The sequence below is a fragment of the Tenrec ecaudatus genome, chromosome 10, assembly GCF_050624435.1.
Source record: "Tenrec ecaudatus isolate mTenEca1 chromosome 10, mTenEca1.hap1, whole genome shotgun sequence".
NCBI lineage: Eukaryota > Metazoa > Chordata > Mammalia > Afrosoricida > Tenrecidae > Tenrec > Tenrec ecaudatus.
In genome coordinates this window covers 142093815-142117283 of record NC_134539.1, presented here as the reverse complement: position 1 = coordinate 142117283, position 23469 = coordinate 142093815, and the positions used below count along the sequence as shown (strand labels likewise).

The 23469-nt window shown below is 40.1% G+C and overlaps 1 protein-coding gene across 7 annotated transcripts in view; it reads right to left on the bottom strand.

Moving 5' to 3' along the window:
- TLK2 (tousled like kinase 2) overlaps positions 1-23469 on the bottom strand; it is a 131144-nt gene that overhangs the window by 13555 nt on the left and 94120 nt on the right. For all 7 annotated transcript variants that reach the window (XM_075562028.1, XM_075562030.1, XM_075562026.1 and 4 more), the window contains 6 exons: positions 17341-17493; positions 13153-13219; positions 11635-11732; positions 9197-9278; positions 7146-7237; positions 1261-1350 (listed from right to left, as the gene is read on the bottom strand). In XM_075562028.1, coding sequence (XP_075418143.1) covers positions 1261-1350; positions 7146-7237; positions 9197-9278; positions 11635-11732; positions 13153-13219; positions 17341-17493 — 582 coding nt within the window. The remainder of the gene's footprint in view (positions 1-1260; positions 1351-7145; positions 7238-9196; positions 9279-11634; positions 11733-13152; positions 13220-17340; positions 17494-23469) is intronic.

The window sequence follows — 23469 nt, the reverse complement described above, 5'->3', positions numbered from 1 at the left end:
CTATACCAGGTTAACAAAATGCAACAATGCCCAGGAGACTAAGCATGCAAATTATTCCACTTTTCTGGTTCTCAAACCTCCACCTCTAGAATGAGGAAGCGGGGCTCTCAGAGACCTCACAATCCTGAGATCTCCTGAGCTCCTCGGTTAACAAACAGCTTCATTTGTGCCAAATCCCTGCCCTGTTCAGGGTCAGGGTAGAATCAGCGCCGAGACTTCAAAATAAGACCGGTTAGTGTTAGTCAGAGTTCCCAGGGCGGAGAAGGACTCTAGAGGTATACTGGCACCAATCTGTAAAAGTTCTCAAGAGCCAACTGTTTGTTAATTCTCCAGAAAGTTTGTGAGCTGGTTATTAAACTGCTGATAGCAGAAATGGAGAAACAAAATGTGGTATTCGTCAGCAAGTTGGTTAACTCTTGAAAACATTATACTACGTGAAAGAAGCTAATCACTGAAATCCAGATATTATAATTCCATTCATATGAAAGTACAGGACAGGGAAATCTAGAGATACAATGTGGATTAGTGACTGTGGGATCAGGGAGCTAGAGGGATAAGGACTTTTGTTTAGTTGATTGGAATATTTTTTAAATTGACTATGATGATGTGTTAGCCACACTTACCTAGGAGTATATGAAAAAATGTATTGTACACTTCAAATGAGTGAATTATAAGGTATGTGAATAATATCTCAGTGGCTGCTAAAAAAATTTGGTAACTCAAAATTACTTAGGGTGGGAGTATTTATGCCATAATTCATATATGGCTAACTGTGTGTACTGGTAAACCACTTTTTGAGTTGCTTTATGCCACTTTGCTTTTATAGAAAAAGTGAAAAACGAAACCAGATTGAACATCTGTTTGGCAGGGACTTGTTAATAAGACAGGTGCTCACCCTGAGCAGTGAGAAGGGTGCCACCAAGTAAGCGCATTCCCTGGGGACTGAACACGGCCTCAAGCCATCACAGTTGTGAGCCGGCTCTGTGAACACAGTATGGTAAGGTGTATGACTTGGTAAGATTTTTGAAAGACATAGATACACTCACAAGTCTTTCCCATAAAAATGAATGGCAGTTGAAACTCCACTGTACATCATTTTGACTTGTAAAGGTTTTATAAGAACTCGACTTTTGGACAGCAGGGGGACCTACTAGTAACCTAACTGGTTTCTTCAGAGGAACTACATTTCGGTCCTAACCCATGAGCAATCAATGCCCTGCAAGAATATACTAGCTGCTCACGACGTGGTACAGCACTTACGAGTCAGTGTCCAGTGAGAAGTAATCATACAGCTTAACTATCCTGGGATGATCCAGTTCTTTGTGAATCCGGTATTCCCTACACGCATGCCTGTAAACGAAAGGGGAAATCAACAGAGAGGTTACATTGACCTGCCTTTTCATTTCATCCAGGGCCACCCTCAATAGTCTCTCATCTCTAAGCTTTTCTCCACTTGTTCCACCCAGGTCCACATCTCCATTTCTCTGCTACCACAGACAAGAGTTGCGGAGACTAGTCAGGGTTCAAATTATCAGTTCAATGAGTGGATGTCAACCTTTAACTCCTTTGAAGACAATATTATGACCTTTTCTCTTTTATATTCAAACAGCAGATACTTTAAAATTAGAAAGTCCTTTTCTTCTATAAAGTTAATTATAGTTCATACTTGCAAATGCTAATATACTGAATTCATACCAATGAGATCAACTTTAGCATGTAAACTCCTTGGACAAAGGGAAAATCTCCCATATAAGTAACTCAACAGTGTTTTGGTATTTGTTTGCTTGTCTTTAAAATGGGTCAGTGTAAGACATGAAAAAATAATAACAATTTATAAATTATCAAGGGTTCACGAGGGAGGCAAAAAATGAGGAGCTGATACCAAGGCTCAAGTAGAAAGAAAATGTCTTAAGAATGATGAGGGCAACAAATGTACAAATGTGCTTGACACAATGGATGGATGGATTGTGCTAAAAGCTGTAAGGGCCCCAAATAAAAGGATTAATAAATAAATAATAAATTTTTAAAAGAAAGAAAATCTTGATGGCACATATGTACAAATGTGCTTGACTCAGTGGATGTATGAATTGATATAAGAGCTGTAAGGGCCCCAAATAAAATTATTTTTTTAATTAAAAAAATAATTCTCCATCCTAAGAAAATTGAGGTTTCTATAATTAGAAAATTTCTATCAATTGCCCATTTTCTTAGAACAAATTAAGCTGGTAGCACCTTTAATCTTTTTTTAAGGAGGTAGGAATTTTTTTGGGGGGGGGTAATCATTTTATTGGGGGCTTTAAAGGGCTTCCCCCTTTCTACCTCCACCTTTCCCTTGCACTCATGGAGGATGGAGAATTTTAATATTAATATATTTGTACCTTTTTAATGGTCCTTTTTCAATTTAGAAACATCTAATAAGATCAGGAACGAACAAAAATTCATCGTATAATCTGAGAATCATACACTGAATTTTAAAATAAAGCATGCTTATACAGTATAATTATCAATCTTTTTTTGAAGTGTTCTGTTCTTATTTACACACAGAGCAACAGGAAACAATTCTATTTTACATCCCCTAGTGTGCTTCAGTTCAGGTCATTCAATTATAAGGTTAGAGTCAGAACACAACTTTACCACAGTATGGTAACATAAATTTTTTTTAAACATAAGATTTTTAAAAGCAGCCTTCCGAAACGGATGTGTTTGTTCTATCTACCATGTCAAAAGTTCAGAGAAAAACCTCAGGGAAAAAGTAGGGGAAGGAGAAGGAAAGGTGAGGAAACATGGTTTGAACGGGCTTATTTTCCAAGTCGTCACTTGAAGCAGCCCGTGCTTCTGTTTGAATGAACCGCTGAGCAGGGAAGCCACGCTGCATCAAGACCGGAGCACAAGGAGAACCAAGGACTCGGCCGCTAGTCCTGGCTGTGGGGCTCCAACTCTCCGGGCCTGAGTTTCTTCACCCCAGGTACCCCAGTGAATGCCTCTGGAGCTTTTGTGGCGACACGGGGCAGACGGCCCAATCACCCACTCTACCAAAGTAGCCCCCGTCTTTTGTTTGACTGCATCTGGATCCTATACACACTAAGAGTCAGTAAGATAAAGGTGCTGCTGTACCTTGCCTCCCCTCAAAAAAACATTTAGAAACCTATAGACTAACGGTGTATATGGTCGAGTTCTCTTTAGGTGGACCCTTAGGGTCCAACCTACTTCCAAAAAGGCAGCCATGAAAACTCTATGGAGCACAAATTCCACTCTGAGATACGTGTGGCTGCAACACAGGGATCAACTCAATAGTAATGTTGCTCTAATAAGGTCCTCATTCTGTGCGCTTCAAAGTAGGAATAAACTTCTCAGGCAAGGCACAGAAAACAGAGGACACATGGAGGAAAAAATTAAGAATCAATGGACCTGTCATTCAAAGCCCTCATCACCAGAGGGACTTGACTGTGCATCACTGAAAGTGCTCCCCTGACGGTGAGCCCCAAGCTCGCTTCTGAACTCCACCCAGGCCACTGTCCCCATATATTCAACTTTGAATTTAGTATGGAACAGATTAACCAAAAAACCAAAATAAAAAGCAAACTCACTGCCAGCAAGTTGATTCCAACTCATAGTAGAACCTTTAAGGCACGGTATAAAACTGCTCCTGTGGGTTGCCAAGACTAACTCTACAGGAGTTAGAAAGCCTCATCTTTTTCCTGATGAGTGGCCAGTGGTTCCAAACTTCTGACCTGGTGGTTAGCGGCCCCAACACATAATCACTATGCCACCAGGAGTGGCATATTGAAGAGATTAATTAATGTGCTATAAATGTAGCAACTTTAATAAGAAATAGGAAGAAACTTATGTCCTTAATATTTCATTTACTTTTTATAACAGTAAGAGGAGGCTTTATAAAAGTTATCTTTTAATTCCATTTTCCCACAAACTTTCTGAAGCACCTTCACATTTAGATTTTTTAAATGTTTACTTTTTGTTTTGGGTGAGTTGAACATTTGGGACATCTCCAACTTCCACCTCACTGAGATGAGATTTGAACTAATGTTGTTAAAAATATTTTTGTAATCACTCTAAGATACAATAGCTACATATACATATATACATATTCATATTTAAAGAAATTTTCTTGTGGTCATAGGACTCATGTTGAAAGTTTTATCTCAGACTGAATTATCAGAACACATTAATATTACAATGGCAACAAATATATATATTAGAAAAATGTTCACTTTTATCTTAGAAAATCTAGAGTATTTTATAAGATCATACTAACTAATTTAGATACTCTGGGGAGTGATAAGATCTCTAGCACCATTTACCAAAGCTTTCATAACCCCAAAGTAAACAATCACTTTCGTTTTGTGTGTGGGAAAGGAGAAGTAGAGAAGAACGGAGCTCAAATAAAACTGCCTTTTACTTCCTATTTCTTGAGTGGTACATGGGACGTGGTCCCCAAGAATGGAAGCGCAGTTAAAGACCTTCCTATGCAGGGGCAGTAATAGTAATACTGTCATACTTGTTGCCACAGCACTGACTGTGGACTTTTAAATTTATTATTGCATTTTCAACGCAAACTCTAAATCTGTATGTGCTTGGTATCAACCTTAAGTTTTGAAAAAGTTAATGACACTTTGCTAGTTCACCATTTTGTGTAGTGTCAAATTCATCAGTATGAACTCAAGTCACTCAAAAAGCAAAACAGAGAGAAATGTGGAGCACCTGTGACTTTCCCACAGCAGGAAGAAAGGTAACAAGACCTTTGCTCCCACCCCACTGTGTCATCTGGAAAATGGTTCATCCAGAAGACTCCACTGAAGGTGCGTGGGCCCCTAACTCCACTTCTGATGAGGAAAAATGTTTCCAGCCAGGAGCTCGCCTGGTGAAGATCCCAGAAAAATGGGACAATCCCTTTCACGTGCGGTAAGACTCCCCTTGCTAGAGAAATGTAAGGTAGACATCCAAGCTGAACCACCAGGACTCAAGCTGTTTGCACTGGCTTCTAAAGATGTGTCAGGTGTGTAAAGACTGGCCCACCTCCAGTTGCTACGGTATTCAACACCATTTGTGTTGAATTCGTCTTACCTTTTGAATTTCATTTGCATTGTATTTTAGCTGAATTTATTCCTCAGCTACAAGTGTTTGTCCCTTCAGTTTCTTCTGAGACTATCTTTTCTTCTTATTCTGGCTTAGGAGCAATTGTTTTTTGGGTTTTTTTGTGTGTGCTTTTATTTTTAATTATTTTATTGAGAGCACTTAAAAGATATAACATTTCAGAGTTCAATCACATCAAGCAGTTTTGTACAACTGCTACCACAATTTTGTTTGTTTTTTTTAAAGAAGGACCATCATCTCAATGGAGGGACTCACACGCATGCGTTAATCCGCCCTGAGCCCTCAGTGTGGCTTGAGTTGAGTGTTCCTCCTTGCTTTATAAGCACGTGTAGCAAAAATCCCGCACTGCAGTGCTGGGATGGCATCCACTGCTTCGGTAAACTGCCATCCTGCAGTTCTGCAGGCCCTTGATGGCCTCAGCAGTCTCCTGGGTATTCTCAAAATGGACCTGAAGATTGCAGCTGTTGGTCTGCCTAACGAGTGGTTTTTCACTTTACAAGATCACCCCTGGCTGCTCGAAGGACAATCAACCCCAGAGCTCTCTTTAGGGATGGTCCTAAAAGCTGGATATGGAGACTAAGCAAGTTCTGCCTAAATCTCAGTGTAGGAAGAGTTTCTTCAAGCTGACCTCTAATAAGAGTCAACTGGTGGATGGATGCTCACACCAGATACCCCACAGCTACCTGGCTAGTGGGCATTAAGGAGAAGAAGGGACCCTTCTGACACCTCAGGCACTCCTAGAGGGTCAAAACAATAGGGACACTTCAAATTCAGTCAGAATAACTGGTCAGACTAACATGTGGCTGTCTTCTCTGAAGTGCTCTTGGCATTCACGGCTGCCTGCACCGTCAAGTGACTGGAATGCACTTAGAATAATGTAACAGCTCCTCGGGAGCATCTGGAGCCCAGCTGCCTGTCACAGAAGATCTACTACACGCAGGGTACCATGCACAAGCCACACAGCATCCTTCTCTCAACCCCTCCTGAAAGCCCCACTGCTCTTAATGCTATAGGAATCGGCTCTCCAGCACCCAGCCAGACAGTGTGAAATAGGAAGAGTCCTTAGATCCCCAGTAAATAATGGGCTTTAAAGCTAGAGTCTGCTGTTCGGGCTATGCCCCAAGGGCTGGCTGCGGAAGCAGAAATGTTTTAATTTTCCTTTGAGAATTATAAGTCAAATAAAAGACTATTACTACAAAGTCTACTGCTTCCCCCCACTCCAGAACTCTATAATAAAAAAAAAAACCAAAACACAAAACTGCGCTTATAGAAAAGGAGGCAGGTTATTTCTGTGGAAAGACGTTTCCTTTCTCCTTTCAGAGGTAGGACACATCTAATTCGATCCTTCTGCCTACAAAAACGAAACAAAATTAAGCCTGGTGGGGAATCTCAATAGCATATATTCTGAGTGGCCTCCAAAGCAAATGAGCCTTGACCCTCAATGTTCTGAATCAGGAAGAAACAAGCAAAACCTGGATTTAGTGGAACAAAGACATTTACAGCTGCGCCCGTAATGACTACTCACTGGAAAGAAACCCCCTCTTCGGGCCTGTCCCAGCGAGGGCTCTGGAGACAGACTGTGCAGACAGCCGGTGTCAGCTGGGGAGGAGAGCGCGACCAAAGCTCCAGAGGAGTCACACACGCCAACTTCCTTCCCTCCTTCACCGAGAAGTGCCTGCCCGGGTCTCCACCCTGAGGGGACAGGCTCCTTTGGCTTTCCACTGACACACAGCCCTGGGTTCTAGGGCTGCCTTTGTTTCTTGTCCGATACTTCAGACACAGGGAAGGATTTAAATGCCAGCTTAGGCACTTCTTACATGTTACTCAATTCTCTATAGATTCGTTTTTCTCATCAGTTAAAATGGAAAACAGAGTCCTCATAAGTCTGTGTGGAGATTAAATGAAATGGCAACAATTCCATAAATACCGGTCAAGCCAAACTATAGTTCTTATCAAATTCGGGGTGGGGGTGGGGGAGAATACCCTAAAAAATTAATTAATCTTTAAAAAAGAGAGACTCTAGTATCACTTACTTGTGGTAATTCTCCTTTTTCTCATCTCTCCAGTTTTTATTTAACTGGTGAATTTTCACAGCCACGTATCTTTGCTCCGTTAGATCGAATGCCTACGAAGAAAAGTAATCGTTACCATCAGGATAAACACTAACAAGAACCCACAGGCAACTGACATGATGCTTCTATTAGACAGGGCAGCGCGATCACAGTCTAAAGGACATTAGAGAGAAGCAGCAGCAGACGACGACGCATCACATACTGATTTTGGTTTTGCAACAATCTTCTTAAACTTGTGATCAGACCATTTAGAAGTCTCCAGACGCACTGGCACCAAGGGATTTAGAAAATGAAAACAAGCACACACCACAAGCAGAAAGACAGCCCATCTCAAACAGTCACTTCCAAACAACTCTCCTTCCGGACAGCATCTCCCCTCATTTGGACCGTTTTCCCCTCAGGGTTCCTCTGGGTGCTTAGTTGACACAGGGCATTTCCAGGTGTCTGCCCACCTGGGTCCCTGCCACTCTTGGAATGTTGGAGAGAACCCTCCCACCCCCATGTCCAGCAGCAAAGTGCTCCTTGAGGAAATATCCTCCCCTGCCACCCCAGGCCCCAGGATCTATCTTCTTGGCATGATTGTTTAGAAAATAAGCCTATAATTTGCTATGATGTGTTTACTAAAATGAAAAAAGAAACAAAACCCCAAAGCAGCCCTGCCTTTATTCTTGCCCCTCAACTTTTGTAAATGAAAAGTGGGTTTTAATCCCAAATATGCCAAGAGCTAATCACACTGAGTGACTTCTCTGGTACTGTCTAGAACAGGGGTCCTCAAACTTTTTAAACAGGGGACCAGTTCACTGTCCCTCAGACCCTTTGGTGGGCTGGACTATAGTTTTTAAAAATAAAACTATGAACAAATTCCTATGCACACTGCACATATCTTATTTTGAAATAAAAAAACAAACGGGGCAAAAACACCTGACGGGCCGGATAAATGTCCTCAGCAGGCCGCATGAGGATGCCTGGTCTAGAGAAACGGCCAAAGACTGCTACTGCTGACAAGACCAGCATCAGTTCCGGTGAAAAGGGAAGGCAACAAGTTTTTTAGAAAGCTAGGTATAAATCACGATTCCCTTGTGGCAGGAAAAAAATGATAAATTCCTTTAGAATGTGAATGCCTTTAATGGGAAGGATCAAGAACTAAATTTCATGATTTTATTTTTTGTTTTATTTATTTAAAGTTTTTTTCATGATTTTAAAAAAGAAAAAGAGAAAATCTAGTTCTTGCTGTTTTTATCTGAAAAGAGCTCATTATGTTACTCCAAAGATTTCCCATATGAATGCATATGGGCATATATATGTAAATTCTAATAGTGACGATCTGCCTAAGAAAAGGGGGAATTAGCACAGCAGCCTAGAGGAGATGTCACTCATAAACCTGTTCTGCATTTTAAAGGCCAGTGTTGGAAACAAGCATTGTAAGGAGACTGTGCCATGGACTCATAACTACATTTAGAAAGAGGAAAGGCTCACCCTGGGGACAACACAGCCTATGCTGCACTGGGCCGGCCACTGACTGACCAGAGTGCTCATGGTCTATTCGGAAGATGTGAACTTTTCAAACCACAAAAATCCGGGTCTTTCAACCAGAGCTAGCTTTGACAACATGTTGATTTTGTAGAAAATAAAACCTTGAACATATATATACACATACAATAAATAGGACATTTTAGTGAGAATAAACAGTATTTAATTCTAGCAAATGTGTAAGTGGCAAAAAGTAAAGAACTGGACTAAAAATTTGATCATAATTCTACCACTCAGAAATGTCGGTTCTTTTGCCTTCCCATCTTTAATCTACATTTGCTTCAAAGCTGAAACCAGGATAAAACATTATCTTGCCCAGTCACTTCAGTTGATTAGCAGCAGTTCCCAATGACACAGTTCTTCGTTTTCGAATTTCAGTCACTAGACATAAACTCATAGCACCAGTCCAAAATGTTCTAAGCGAGGAGAAATCAAGAATGACGCCCTCAGCTTTGCACAAGGGCCCACTTCATCTTACTTACCTTGTAAACTTCACTGAAACCGCCTCTACCCAAAAGATGTAACAACAAATATCTGTCATTTAGCGTTGGGTGATCTTTAAATCTGTGGAAACATGCAACATATATGTCCTGAGGTCAAGAATTACACGGCCTCCTAGCCTGACAAAATCCCCAGAATATCCAACATGTTATCCATATTATTGGTATTACTGTGCAACAAAGCTGCTGCCAGTAGTTTGACAGCCAACATCAATATAGCTAATTCTGATCACAAAATAAACTCTATAGTTCAAAGGGCAGCATAACTACAGTCAGCGGTGGCACCACGATTTGCCCTGTGATCTTCCTGAGGATCTTCCCTATCCACTCGGCTAGAGCAATGGGACAAAGCTTCGAGGGCACAGCAGCTAAAGCATGTGTGCGAGAAAGATGTGGTAGTCTGCTTCCATAAAGGAACCCGTGGGCAGTTCAACTCTGTCCTATGGAGTCAGTAGGAGTCAAAATCAACTTAATGGTAGGAACAAGAGGGAAAGAGACTAGACTAGAACAGGTATTTCAAACTGTGCTGTTGGGGTCTCCCGAATCATTCAAGAGCCACGAGTTCCCACTATTCTAAAAGTATATCCAGTAAAATTCCAAGAGATTTCAAACTGAAAAAACAGATTTGGTTATGAAGTGAGTCCCGTGCTTGCTCTCTCACTAAGACACAAAAGCTACGATAAAACTAATTTCCCCATTTTTTAAGTTGACAAAGAAATGAGAGAGTCTGACAAAAATAAAATTTTAAATATCTCTACCAAGCTCCTGAATTATTTTTTTAAAAATATTTGTTTCAAGTGGAAGTTCACACAGTAAATGAGGTTCACAGTTGACAACGTCTACACAAGTTGTTCAGTGACGATAGTTACATTTTCTATAATTTGTTCACATTCTTGTTAACTGTGTTCTGGTTGTTTCGTTTCCAGTACTCTGGTTATCCTACCCAACCCAATCTGGGTCTATCTTTATTTTGGAGAAACTGTGGGCTTTTGGTCTCACACTATTAAGTCTGAAATTATTTTGATTTAAGTGTGTGGCATGCCTGTAGAATACTTTGTTTGATAAACTAATTCTGCATAACTAAACCAAGATGACAGTGCTGTATGGTAGTCAGCTTTGGAGACAGGTAGGATCCTACTTTGACTCTGTTCACACTAGTTATTAGTTATAGGTCCCTAACCAAGCTTATTTAAAGTCTCCTAGCCTGTCCACAGATCTGTGTACTTAAGATGACCTACCTCCAGGGGATTAATGAGCACCATGCCTGGCACACAGACGTGCACAGTGAATTCTCCTGTGCCTGGTGCTTTACAGCTCACCCTCACTAAGCAAACACAGGCTGTGCCTATGTTTAAAAAAGCATGTTTCAGAGTCAGAAATGTGGGGAAAAAGAGGTTTATCAAGGGAGTCGTTTCCCACTCGCTGCCTCCTTTTCCTAGTTTCAGTATCTTAAATAATTCACCTATAAAGAGTAGCATTTACCTCCAATTAATGTGCTGTACTGAATAAAGTCCTGCTTCACATCTCAATACGTTGAGTGGCCTTTGAGAGCCATCCAGAAACCAGATGTCCTCTCAACGCATTCTCTGTCCACTAGCACATGGTCCCCTCGATTCCCGCTCACTTAGACTCTAGAGCAGCGGTTCTCAACCTTCCTGATGCCGCGGTCCTTTAACACAGTGCCTCATGTGGTGGCGACCCCAACCACAAAAGTATTTTCATTGCTACTTCATAACGGTAATCTTGCTACTCTTATGAATCGCTATGTAAATACCTAATATGTAGAATGTATTTTCATTGTTACAAGTTGAACATAATTAAAGCATAGTGATTCATCACAAAAACAATATGTAATTATATATTGTGAAGTATTTCTTTCCAATGACAAATAAATGAAATTTTGTCTTGAAACATGGTGTAGCATGAGTAATGAATGGTTTTCACACTGGGTACTCTTTTGTGGGTATATCTGCATGTGGGCGAACCCAACAGGAGACAGGGGAGTGGTGTCTCGGTTCTTCAGACTGTTGGAAACCCCTGTGAAAGGGTTGTTTGACCGCCCAAAGGGGTAGCGACCCCATAGGTTGAGCACCGCTGCTCTAGAGATAAGCAAATCTGAATATATATCATGTACCCAAAGTAATGATCTTGCAAAACTATTGTTTTAGTGACCTCTGTTCATAAAAAAAGGTTATGGTGCATCTATACTTAAGTACTTAATATATGAATGCAACATGTTACATCTTAAACGTAAGCAAGTAATTTGTTCACAACCCTTTATTACACGATGTACAGCTAAATATAATACTATACAATCATTTATAAATTTATATTAAATAAAACCTCCTTCTAGAACACTCTTCTCATGTCAGAAAAAAACCTCTGCAATCTCCATCCCAACATACCCCCAAGGTGCTTACTGTGAGTTATCTTCATTATGTATCCTTTTTAATTCCCTGATATGTAGATTCCTAACTCTTTCTAGCCTTTCCAGCTCGGCTTGGATCTCAGCTTCCTCCTACAGTGAAAAGAAAAGACACTGAGAGCTCCGGGCCACTGGAACTTTACCTTTTCAGACATGGCACTTGTGAAAACTACCGTTTTTAAGAACTAGAATGTTAATCATAAAAGATAAATTCACAGCAAATAGTATATAAAATAAAATTCAACCCAGAGAGGAAGAGAGTAGGAAAAGGCACAGCCCACTGCCCCACTACTCTTCCATGCCTAGTCCCTGGATGTAACCACTCTCCCATCTCGTGTGCAAATTTTCAGAAAAGTTTCGTAGATATGTACATGCAAACAAAACTTGAAATAATAAGCCTAACTGAACACAGGAAAAAATATGAAATTGATTCACTTTACAAGTACCAGGTTCTCCGTGTTAAGGTCCCAAAAAAGGAGATGAAAACCCATTATGTGAAATCAAAACCAATTATGTGGAATCAAAACCCAAACACCAATTTCAATTTACCAAGTGCTCACTGGGAATTCCTGGATGGCGCATAACGGTTAACACGCTCAACTGCTAATCAAAATGTCAGAGGTTCAAGTCTACCCAGAGGTGTCTTGAAAACAAAACAAAAAACACCTGGTCATTCAACACTGAAAACCTTATAGAGCACAGTTCTCCTTCGACAAAAAAATGGGTGGGCAGGAGAGTCAGAACTGACTTGCAGGGAAGTGAAGGGAAAGTGTTACTGACCCACCATCATGACAAACAGCACCCACCAAAGGCATACATATTGCTGAACGCAAGGGATGCGCTCTCCATGTAAGCTACCTAAGTAAGAGTCATCAACTATGCATGCTAAGACCTCTGTGTTAAATTATGGTTGATAATAAGAACTTCTTTCTCTTTACAGAATATTGATTATTTCTTTTTCTTTATGAGCACCTCATCTACATCACACAATCACATCAAGAAGAGTTGCACAACTATCACCTCATTCAATTCTAGAAGAGTTCTTCCTTGTACTCATTGTGATTCATCTAATTATTTTTTTCTAATTGTGGAAGAAATATACACAACAAACCATTCTCCAATTCCACAATTTCTACATGTATTATTCAGTGCCAGAACTTTTCTTCTTAGCTACTTAAGCCAAGATGCAAACATATCACAAGAATTATAACATTAATTTCAGACCCATCTATCTGCTTTTGTTGCTTATTTCATTTTTATTGTAAGAGAGCCCCTTGTGAGCCCTTATAATGCATAACTAACATTCAGAAGAAAGTCTTCTCATTGGGTGGTTGGTGTTGACTCTAACATCCAAAAGGCATGAATTCCCCACTGGAGTGTGTGACTGGAGCAACTACAAGCCTCTGTGGCAGGAGACGACCAGTGCATGGGCCCAAATGATCAAAGTAGCTCAATAATCAAATACAAACTAAACACTGCATTTCTCAAGACAGACCTTCCCATTTTTACTTACTTTTTTAAGATGGCCTAGTCTGAGTTTGAAGATTTCTTCTTGTTCATGGTATTCTGCTAACGTTAACCTGGAAAATAAGGCCCCAAGACATCAGTGAATGGTTTGAAATTATGGGGGTACAGTGGGGTGGTGGGGTAGTGTGGTGGTGGTGTGTGTGTTTGTGTGTGTGTGTGTGTGTGTGTGCCTACATAAAGAGATATGCCAACACATAAACGTTATATGTTTCAAAAAGTTTGTGGGGGAAAAAACAGAATTAAAAGACAATGAACTATTTCAGGATTGTTTGGAAGCCCCTGACAGTTGGGTTACCTTGCAGTCCTCTGAGAAGTTCTTGAAATCTCTAAGTCCAATTTGTGAAACGAAAGCAGTTGAGCATCTTTATAAAATGGGTTTGCCCTATACGGTTTATGGTCCAGATGAGAGCCTTAAGGGTCCCAAAGTAGAAAAAAACTATGATGTATTAAAAAAAATGTTAAGGGAAAAACAATAAGCCAATGAGTTTCATTATTCCTGGTAACTTGTGAACCATTCTATAAATGAAGAGAGTCAGGATAGAAAGCCTGAGGACTAGGGGTCAAAGAATAACTTGGTCACTAGCCTGTGTGGCCCTGGACAACCCAAGTTTAACCCCTGTCCTCGGTTTCCTTGAAATGTAGCAATTAATACCAGTCTAAAAAAAAAAGTCCTGTGACTATTACATGAAAATGGAAAGAGAAAACTCTGTAAGTTATAAAATCCTATTTAGACATAATTATACAGGGCTGACCTAAAGGGCTCTCTCACTTCACTGTCCCACAAACCCTGATGTCCTCTTCCAACTCAAGAGCAAGCATGAAAAAAGTGCTACCATACCACTCTAGCAAGTACCTGCTTCAACTCCTAGACCCATTCAGACACATGAAGGTGCTTCAAAATGCTCATGGTGAATGGGACAGTAAGATAACGGGACTCTTCTACAATTGTTTCGAAGCCTCCTCAGTACTATACTTCGAAAGTCTGAGAACTCATCATTTAGATCTAGCAGGGGAAATAAGAAACGGGTTCCTATGTCAAAGGAAAGCCTTTGGGATCGGGTATCAGGCATCAAAGAACAAAATCGTATCACTGTGAGTGAGGGGAGTGCGGAGTGGGGACCCACACTCCATCTGTAGACAGCTGGACAGCCCCTTACAGAAGAGCAGCAAGGAGGAGACAAGCAAGTCAGGGTGCAGGGTAGCAACGATGCAACATACAACTTTCCTGCAGTTCCTAAATGCTTCCTCTCCCCATCCAACTATCATGATTCCAATTCTCCCTTACAAATCGGCTAGACCAGAGGATGTACACTGGTACAGAGAGGAACTGGAAACACAGGGAATCCGGGACAGATGAAACCCTTAGGACCAGTGTGAGAGTGGAGATTTGGGAAGGGTGGGATGGAACGGGGGAACCGATTACAAGGATCTACATATAACCTCCTCCCTGAGGGACGGACAACAGAAAAGTGGGTGAAGGGAGACATCGGACAGTGTAAGAAATGACAATAATAATTATTTAAAATTTATAAACTATTGTGAGGGAGAAGAGGTGGGGAAGGAGGGGAAAAATGAGAAGCTAATACCAAGGGCTCAAGTAGAAAGCAAATGTTTTGAGAATGATGATGGCAACAAATGTACAAATGTGCTTGACACAATGGATGGATGTATGGATTGTGATAAGAGTTGTATGAGCCTGCATTAAATGATTCAAAAAAAAAAAAAGGGAACACCCACCCACCATACCTGTTGCTTCCATCACCTTCACTATTGCAAAATAACATATATATGCACTCGGGAGAAGTGAAAAATAAGCATAGCTAATAAGCATTCTTTTTGCCTGAAATAAACTCAAATCCAAAAAGAACAATTTAATTCACTCTAAGACACTAGAGGCCTTTTTTTTTTTTTTTTTTTTTGGAATTTGGCCAAAGGCACATGCCAAGTCACAGATACTCTAATTAATTAGAAACTGGACAGAAGGCCTCCCAAGTTTGGATTTTACACAGGAATCCAGTTGGCCCTGGCTTACTGACACACAATTGGCCCAGATTAAATTCTAGTTATTGTTTTATGGGAAAGAAATAACCTAGGCCCTCTTTATCACTGCTATGCCAAAGATTTTTTTACAATGGCACTTAAAAATTTTCAAGTTAAGACTAAAAGGAGAGTTCTTTCCTAAAACAAATACAGACATCATGAAATAAGACAAGGACTAGATTAGTGTGCACACTGTTGGTCTGGAGAATCCTCGAATTCAAAAAGCTCCCCTGAGCCTATCAGGCATGTGTAGGGGTGGTCTGTTGTTAACTTATCTCACTAGAACGAAGGAATATACATTTGGGGGCTGCACAGACTTTTAACAATGGTTTAGTCCAAGTACTATTGAGGTATATTCCAGGCTAATTATGGCTTTTGTAAACTGATATGAAAACACACAAAAAAATGTATTTGCCTATCAAATAAACATTACACCTTCTATTTGCAATGGTGGCGCAGTGGGTTCAAAATTAGCAGCTACTCCTCAAGAGAAAAGTGTGCTCCTGTGAATATTTACAACCTCGAACCCCACCTGGGCAGTTCTATCCTGCCCTGTAAGATTGCTATTGCCATGAGTTGGTATCAACTCAACAGCAAACATCAAGTGTGGTTTGGGTTTGGGCTTGGAATTTATTTTCAATATAAAATTCCACAAAGATAACACTAGCTTTATTTTCCCCCTTGAAAAACCACTCCAAAAAAAAAAGAAGAAAAAGAAAAACCACTCCAGTCATTGTAGAGCTATTGATGACAATACCAATGACGGTTTCTATGAAAAGACATTAGCTTTAAACATTTAATTCTGAAACCAACTTTGTGGCAACCACAAAATCATCTGGGCGCCTCCTTGGGGGGATTTTCTACAATTTATTTACTGACTCATTTATCATTTTTAACTTTTTAAGAAACCATTTTAACGTGATAGTCTCTTGATTGGTATATATACAAGGGACCCTCAGAAAGTTCGTAGAAAAGTAGAATGAAAAGATAATGGAGTTCTTCCATAACTTTCTGGAGTATCCTTGTATGTGGTAGTAAGAGTAATTTAAGTTGTAGAATTCTTGCTTTCCACACAGGAGATCTGGGTTTAAATCCTGATGTACCTCATGCATAGCTACCATCCATTTGTTGGCAGTGGGCTGCTTGTGGACTGGAGGCCAAACAGGCTTCAGGGGAGCTTCCAGATGGACTTCAAAAAAAGGACTGATTTCTAAAAATCAATCATGGTCAAAGCCCTATGGATCAAAACAGTCCAGTCTACTACAGATCATGGGGGTGTATGGTGTAGAACAGGGCAGTGTTTCATTCCTTTGTGTGCAAGGTCGCAGAGTTTGGGGGTCTACTTGGTAGCGGCTAACAGTAAATGAGATGTAGGTTTCATTTCCCATGCCAAATCTGTTGCGTAGAGCCGGCCTAGTTAGCCAACTGTAGCCTATGGCCTAGCTGCAATGGTCAATTAGGGCCACCTGGCAAGGAGGGAGACTCGAGAAGGAAGGTGTCTGTGCTTTGAGAGCTCCTATCCCTCTTCGACAAAGCTGTGCGGAATTCTTGACGGAGAATTAAGAAAAGACAGTGTTTGTGCTGCAAGTTAGGGCACTGGTGTCTTCCTAAGGTGCCCCAAACAGAAAGTCATTCTGGGGATGTCAAGATTTGGCTTTATTTAAAAAAAAAAAAAAATTTGGCTTATTGTGAAAGAAAAGGTCCTTTTCCAAAAATAATACCTCTCCTTTTGGGTTAGAAGTTTGTGACTGTTACCTAAACATGCTCAACAAAACATGCCAAGCTGTGTAACCTACTCCAGTATGCATCAGCGCTCTGCATGCTTCAGTCTGAATCCCCGTGGGACAATACTAACGTATCATAACCTGGAGTCACACATCAGCAAGAACAGAGTACGAATACAATGACATAGCAACTGTTGTAAGAGTGGCCACAAATCATGTCAAAGTAATTGAGATTACTTCGCTCTCTGTGAACCTCCTTAAAGAAAGAGCAAGACTAAGAAAGCCAGTCAACTGAACCCTCCCTGACTTCCATGAGCTGAGCCAAGCTATTGCACGGTGGCATTCAATAGACTACTTGTATATGGGGTCAGGGTGTGGTGTCTCAGAGTTCACATCAACGAAGAACATACGTTTCATTTTCAGCTCCATTAGTCTTGCTTTTCCGCTGTTTCTGCTCATTGGTTGCTGGAGGGGCCTGGCCCATGGCAGGAGGTTTCCGCTTTGCTAACATTTTCCGTTGTCTTTCTATTTCTTCCCTCTGTGAATTTATCCTTTCCTGTTGCCTACGGATACAAAAGATGTTGAGCAAAAGAGGAAGGTCAAACTGTTTATAGATAACTATAGAAGAAACATAATTGTCTTATTATACATATATTGTATTTGCATATTAACATGCTCCCCACATTACTTACTGACATTCTTGAGATTGTTTATTTATACTTAAGAAAACCATCAGATGTACTTCATTTAGGTTCACTTTGGGGCATATTATGTTGATAAACTGTAATTTCTCTTAAAACAGGAATCACATCTTATCAACTCTTAAGTTTCTTAAGCACTTATGACAGTGTCGGCCAATGCGCCGATCCATAAATAGCTCTTACTTTTTACCAATTTTATTGTGGGCTCATCCTTCATCACCCATGGAGTCTTTCTTTTTTTAAAATAGAATAATAATATGATCTATCTATTTCACCCAAGTGGAAATCAGTCTATTTTATAAGTTTTTCTTGCAAAAGAAAATAAGATAATCAGTCTTAGTTAGGTACTATACTATAAATAACTAGAAAAATCCCTAAAAGACATTTTCTTGTGCTATTTTAACAACTTTTTTAGCAGTGTGTGCATGTATCCACTGAATACTCAAGGCTAGAAATGTAAATGGTTCCCAGGATTTCATAAGCCTGTACAGCTGCAATCTGGGAGATTGTGGAAACTTTCCAAGGTAGATCTAACATTTATAGAATAAATAAAATGGGTTATCCTATCATTAGGAATCATGTGATTGAGAATTAGAAGGTTCAGAAGCAATCACTATAAAATGGGATTCTGGAATTCTTTACACCCCAGAATAGATACTAACACCACAAGCATTATAATGCTGTAGAGTTTCACTTACTCCCTTTGATAAGCAGTATCTTAAAGGACTTCAATTTTATATATAATTCAAATTAATGTTGTTCATTGCAATATAAGCAAAATCTTAGAAAACCATTTTATTGTCTTGTTATTATTTGGGAGCTTGTTTAAATTAAAGTGTGCAGAGTAACCTTAATATTTAACCTCACTACCTACTCAGAATAATAAAATAAACCACTTTGTACTAGGGTTCAATAAAACTTGGAAGGGAAAAATTCACTTAGCAAAAAAAAAATTACAAATCAAATATGATTTTCATATTAGAAGTAAATTCTATAGCTTAGGAAATAAAGAGCACTCTTGAAAAGTGAGCCAGGGAACAAAGTGAGAACAAAATGGTAAAGAGAGATCTGCTGAGATCACATTTAATTTTCTGATTAAATTCTAAAAGTCTTGACATTGGTCTCTTCCCATAAAACTTGGTACTCCTGACCGGTGTTCAGCTACCTCACCAAATTGTCATGTGTGAGACTAGCAGATAAAGTATTTTAAATGGAAAAAAAAAAGCCAATTTCTGCACCAAAATAAAGAAACAAAGGAATTTACTCACGACACAAAACTTGAAGTAAAATTCCTGTGGTTAAGATTAGCCAAAAACTTTCCCAGGAGAAGAGATGACTACCCTACCATTTACATAGCTCAAACCCATGAATACATGCTATCTGCTCAGAAACAACCACCACGCCTAAGGCTCATATTTCAACCCAAACTTGCTGCCGTTGTGTGGATTCCAACTCACAGATAGGGCGACCATATAGGGCATGGTAGAACTACCCCAGTGGATTTCCAAGACTGTAAATCTCTATGGAAGTCAAAAATCATGTCTTTCTTCTGCAGAACAGGTTGGTGGTTTCAAAAGGCTGCCCTTGAGATGAGCAGTGGAATGCATAACTCACCAAGTCACCAAGACTCATGACAGGTTTTGTTCTTGTAAGGCACCACCAAGTCAGTCCTGACTCAGAGACCTTACATGCAACAGAATGAAACACCACCTGGCGCAGCCACTGTGTCAATCCACCCTGTCCAGAATCTTCTTTTTAGCTGCTCTTCTAGCGTTACCAAGCATAATGTCCTTTTCTAGGGCCTGGTCTCTTAACGACACCTTGAAAGTACATGAAACAAAGCCTTTCCATCCTCGCTTCTAAGGAGGGTTCTGGCTATACTTCTTTCAAAACGTATTGGTGGGTTCTTTTGGTGTTCCATGGTACTTTTATATTCTTTGCCAGTGCTCTTCATTCACACACATCAATTCTTCTTCAGCCTTCCCTTTTCAAAGCCCAAGTCACATCATGGTATTTTTCAACTGCCTCATATGCATATGAAAGTTAGAACTGAGTAAGGGTCTTGTCTAGACAGTCCCAAGGTGGTCATTTTGTACTGTTACTGTTTGTTTTCCACAAACTGAAAGGCAGCAAGCTGCTTACAAAGTTAAAAAATAACATGTAGTACAAATGTGCTTGACACCATGGATGGATGGATTGTGATGAGTTGTACAAACCCACAATAAAATGCTTTTAAAATAATAATATATAGCAACCATCGGCAAAAATGTTCCTCCTGTCCTCAAGAATGACTACTTTTGACAACAACTACCTTCCCGAGTCCGGCCACGGTAGGCGTTCCCACTGGCAAAGACTGCAGTAGGCGCAACCACGTCTGAGACTCAGTTTGAGCCTTAATTAGGTGATTAGGGCCAAAAGTTGGGATGTGCATTATATCTTCTTCCAACTCTACTCTAATTAACCTAGACAGTGTGTACTCTCAGAGTGGGATAGAGAGAGCATCAGGTCTCAGTTAAGTGGCTGTTTGCACTGTCCAGGTAAATTTCCTCTGTCACTAGCCATCTGTCACTAGCTCAGATGGATGCTGCTCTGAAGCAGTGACCTCAAAGGTCTTTGCTAGATCTGGACTGTATTTCATTCTTGACTCAACAGCTTCTTCTCATGTGAAAATATTAAATATGAGATTAGAAAGTAAAGATGTAACTAATTAGCTGAAGGCTAATATTTCACATTTAAAATAGTGACTACTAATGTGCAACTTTGTTAAAGACCATCCAACAGAGATTCCAGCGATACAGTGACAGAGAGGTGCCGGTGGTTCAGGCAGACAAGGAGCAAGGGACATCATTCCTGATGTCAGATGGATCTTGGCTCAGAGCAGAGACTACTAGGAAGATGTTTATTATGGAGATGTGTTATTAAGATGTGTTTTATTGGTTATGCATAGGCGTCCAACTGTCTCAATCAAAACAAACTATAGATAGCCCTGAGAAGAATGGGAATTCCAGAACACTCAGTGGTGTTCATACGGAACCTGTAGGGATCAACTTTAGTATCATTCTAAGACTCAAATCTTGCTCCTTTTCAATGTTCTTTTGAGTTTTGAAAAAAAAGGAAGTCCAAGGGGGCAAGACCAGGGGGGATGACGTATAAGATTCTTCAACAAAATTCTCATATGATGAATGAATGAGCTGGTACGCTGTCATGGTGGGGAAAAAATTCCTTGGTGCAAATTTCCTGACCTTTTTGTCACTAACACAGAGAGAAATTTTTTGAATTTTTTCCCCTATAAACCCTCATAATCATCTGCGTCCTTCAAGAAAGTCTATCAAGATGACCCCTCTGAGATATCAATTTAGTCACCATAACCTTCTGGGCAGATAATTTAACTGGCTCAACAGGTCACTGTTTTGAGCGCACCATCTTAAAAAAAAAAACGATGTTCCCTGAAAGTACCCTAACTAGACTATGACAAGTGCATTGCTGAGAGAACTTGTCTGCGGCCACCACAGACATGCCTGGATGGCAGAAAAAAGTTGACTCGGGACTGGCCTAGAGGACACCCACGTCCACCTGAACTGGAACTCTAGTGGCAGAACATTTTTCATCTGCTTCGTTACTAGGCAAGTCGTTTCACACTCCCCACTCACTATTTTAATAGCTATTTCAAACAAGGGAAGAACTGCTGAAAGGCAGAATCCCCTGATTCACAGGGAGCTGCAGATGGAAGTATGAGAGCAGAAAGTAAAATGTGTGGCCCATTCCCTCCATGGATAGTTGCCTCTTTTGCTATGAGACAAGCACTGGAAGGTACTGAACCACCATGAATAAATATTGGATCAAAGACTCTACAGAAGAATCCTGATGTTGGGGGTGAGGGGTGCAGAAGAGTTTCAAGGTCTCATGAAATCCATGGAGGCTGAGTGAACCCCCACAACTATTGCCTAAACATCATCTTTAAACCATATACCAAAACACCCCTTAAGTCATCTAAAAACCAAGCAACAGTTTAGCTTAACTAGTAAACCTGTGAAACTTGTTACTCTTAGCTTTTCTTTGTTTTTCAGTATAGGAAATTCAGGATGGGTGACTCTATAGAGACACTTACTGGTTTCTCTATAGGGCACATGACAGGGGAATGGGAGGAAATGAGTGAATAACAAGGAGTACAAGAAAATGTTCTTTTCAGTGCAGGAAGGGTAAGAATGCCAGGCCTTGAGTAGCATTGAGGGCTATCTTGGAAATTGGCTATAACCTTTAAGATATTTGGACTGAAGATTCTACCTTACAAGTCTGCCTAGACCAGGGGATGTACACTGGTACAGATAGGAACTGGAAACACAGGGAATCCAGGGCGATGATCCCTTCAGGACCAGGGGTGAGAGTGGTGATACCAGGAAGGTAGAGAAAAGGTGGAGTAAAAAGGGGAACCGAATACAAGGATCTACATATAACCCCTTCCCTGGGGAATGGTCAACCGAAAAGTGGGTGAGGGGAGACATCGTTCAGTGTAAGACATGACAAAATAATAATAGTTTATAAATTACCTACAGTTCAAGAGGGAGGGGACAGCGGGGAGGAGGGGAAAACATGAAGAGCTGATATCAAGGGCTCAAGTAGAAAGCAAATGTTTTGAGAATGATGATGGCAACAAATGTGTTTGACACAATGAATGTATGTATGTATGGATTATGCTAAGAGTTGTATGAGCCCCCAATAAAATGATTTTTTAAAATGTTCCTTTTTTCTCATTATTTCTAAATGAACAACTTTTGGACTTACAATTGATATCCTTATCTCGTGTGTGTGTGTGTGTGTGTGTGGCTCATTCCCTCCACACACATACAGTTTGATAAAAAAATGGATTGTGGTACTTATTGTACAACTCTTTTTGATATCATTGAACTACATGATTTGTCCCAATAAAACGTTGTTTTTTTTCCTTAAATGAACATTGTAGTCTTTCTAAATTTGTCTGTAAGAAATCAACTTGGCAACAGCAATTCAAAGGACAACCTAGCAGGCAGTGGGTTGATGTCAATGGGGAAGAACCACCAGAAGGGGGAGTGAGAATGGCTACACAACTTGAAGCAAGTCATCAATGTCGGCGACTTGTACAAACTGTCGACTCGGTATTTACGCTGCTGTGTAAATGTTCAACCACAAAAATACAAATATAAACTTTTTTTTGAACTTTTTAAAAATAAAAGTTGATAAATGTTTGACTTTAAAAGTTGACAACACAATAATACCCCTACCAGTCTCAGGTGGAAATTAGCTTACTAACAAAAATAGATGAGTAAGATATTCCAAACCGTCTGCACCCTGCAGCTTTTCATATTTTTTAATCCTGAGCTAATAGTAGCTATTTAAACCATTTGAATTTTAAGATTTTAAATGTTAACTCCATCTTCAGAATAAGTAACTAAAGACTTCAAACAAAAAAAATTATGAAAAAGAATTGCTCAAGTTTGCAAGTTGCTGGCTGACATGGGAGCCAGTCTGTTTCCAGGGAACTGACTATCTGACGAGGCTACCTTCTTCAAGAGCCTTAAAGACAAGTTTCTTCCACAGTTTTATATAATTTTGTATTTAACTCACTTAACTAGTCCTTAGGTCCTCATCCATTTCATTTTCCCAGAATAAATGCTCAGCAGACTCCTCATAAACCCAATACAAAATAAAATGCTATTAAGTCACACCCTAGACTTTTCTTTCTTTAACAGTTCGGATGCTTTATGTTTTTGGTTTTCTCTCACACACACACAATGCTTTATGTTTTTGGTTTTCTGACACTAACACACACACACACACACACACACACACACACACACACAC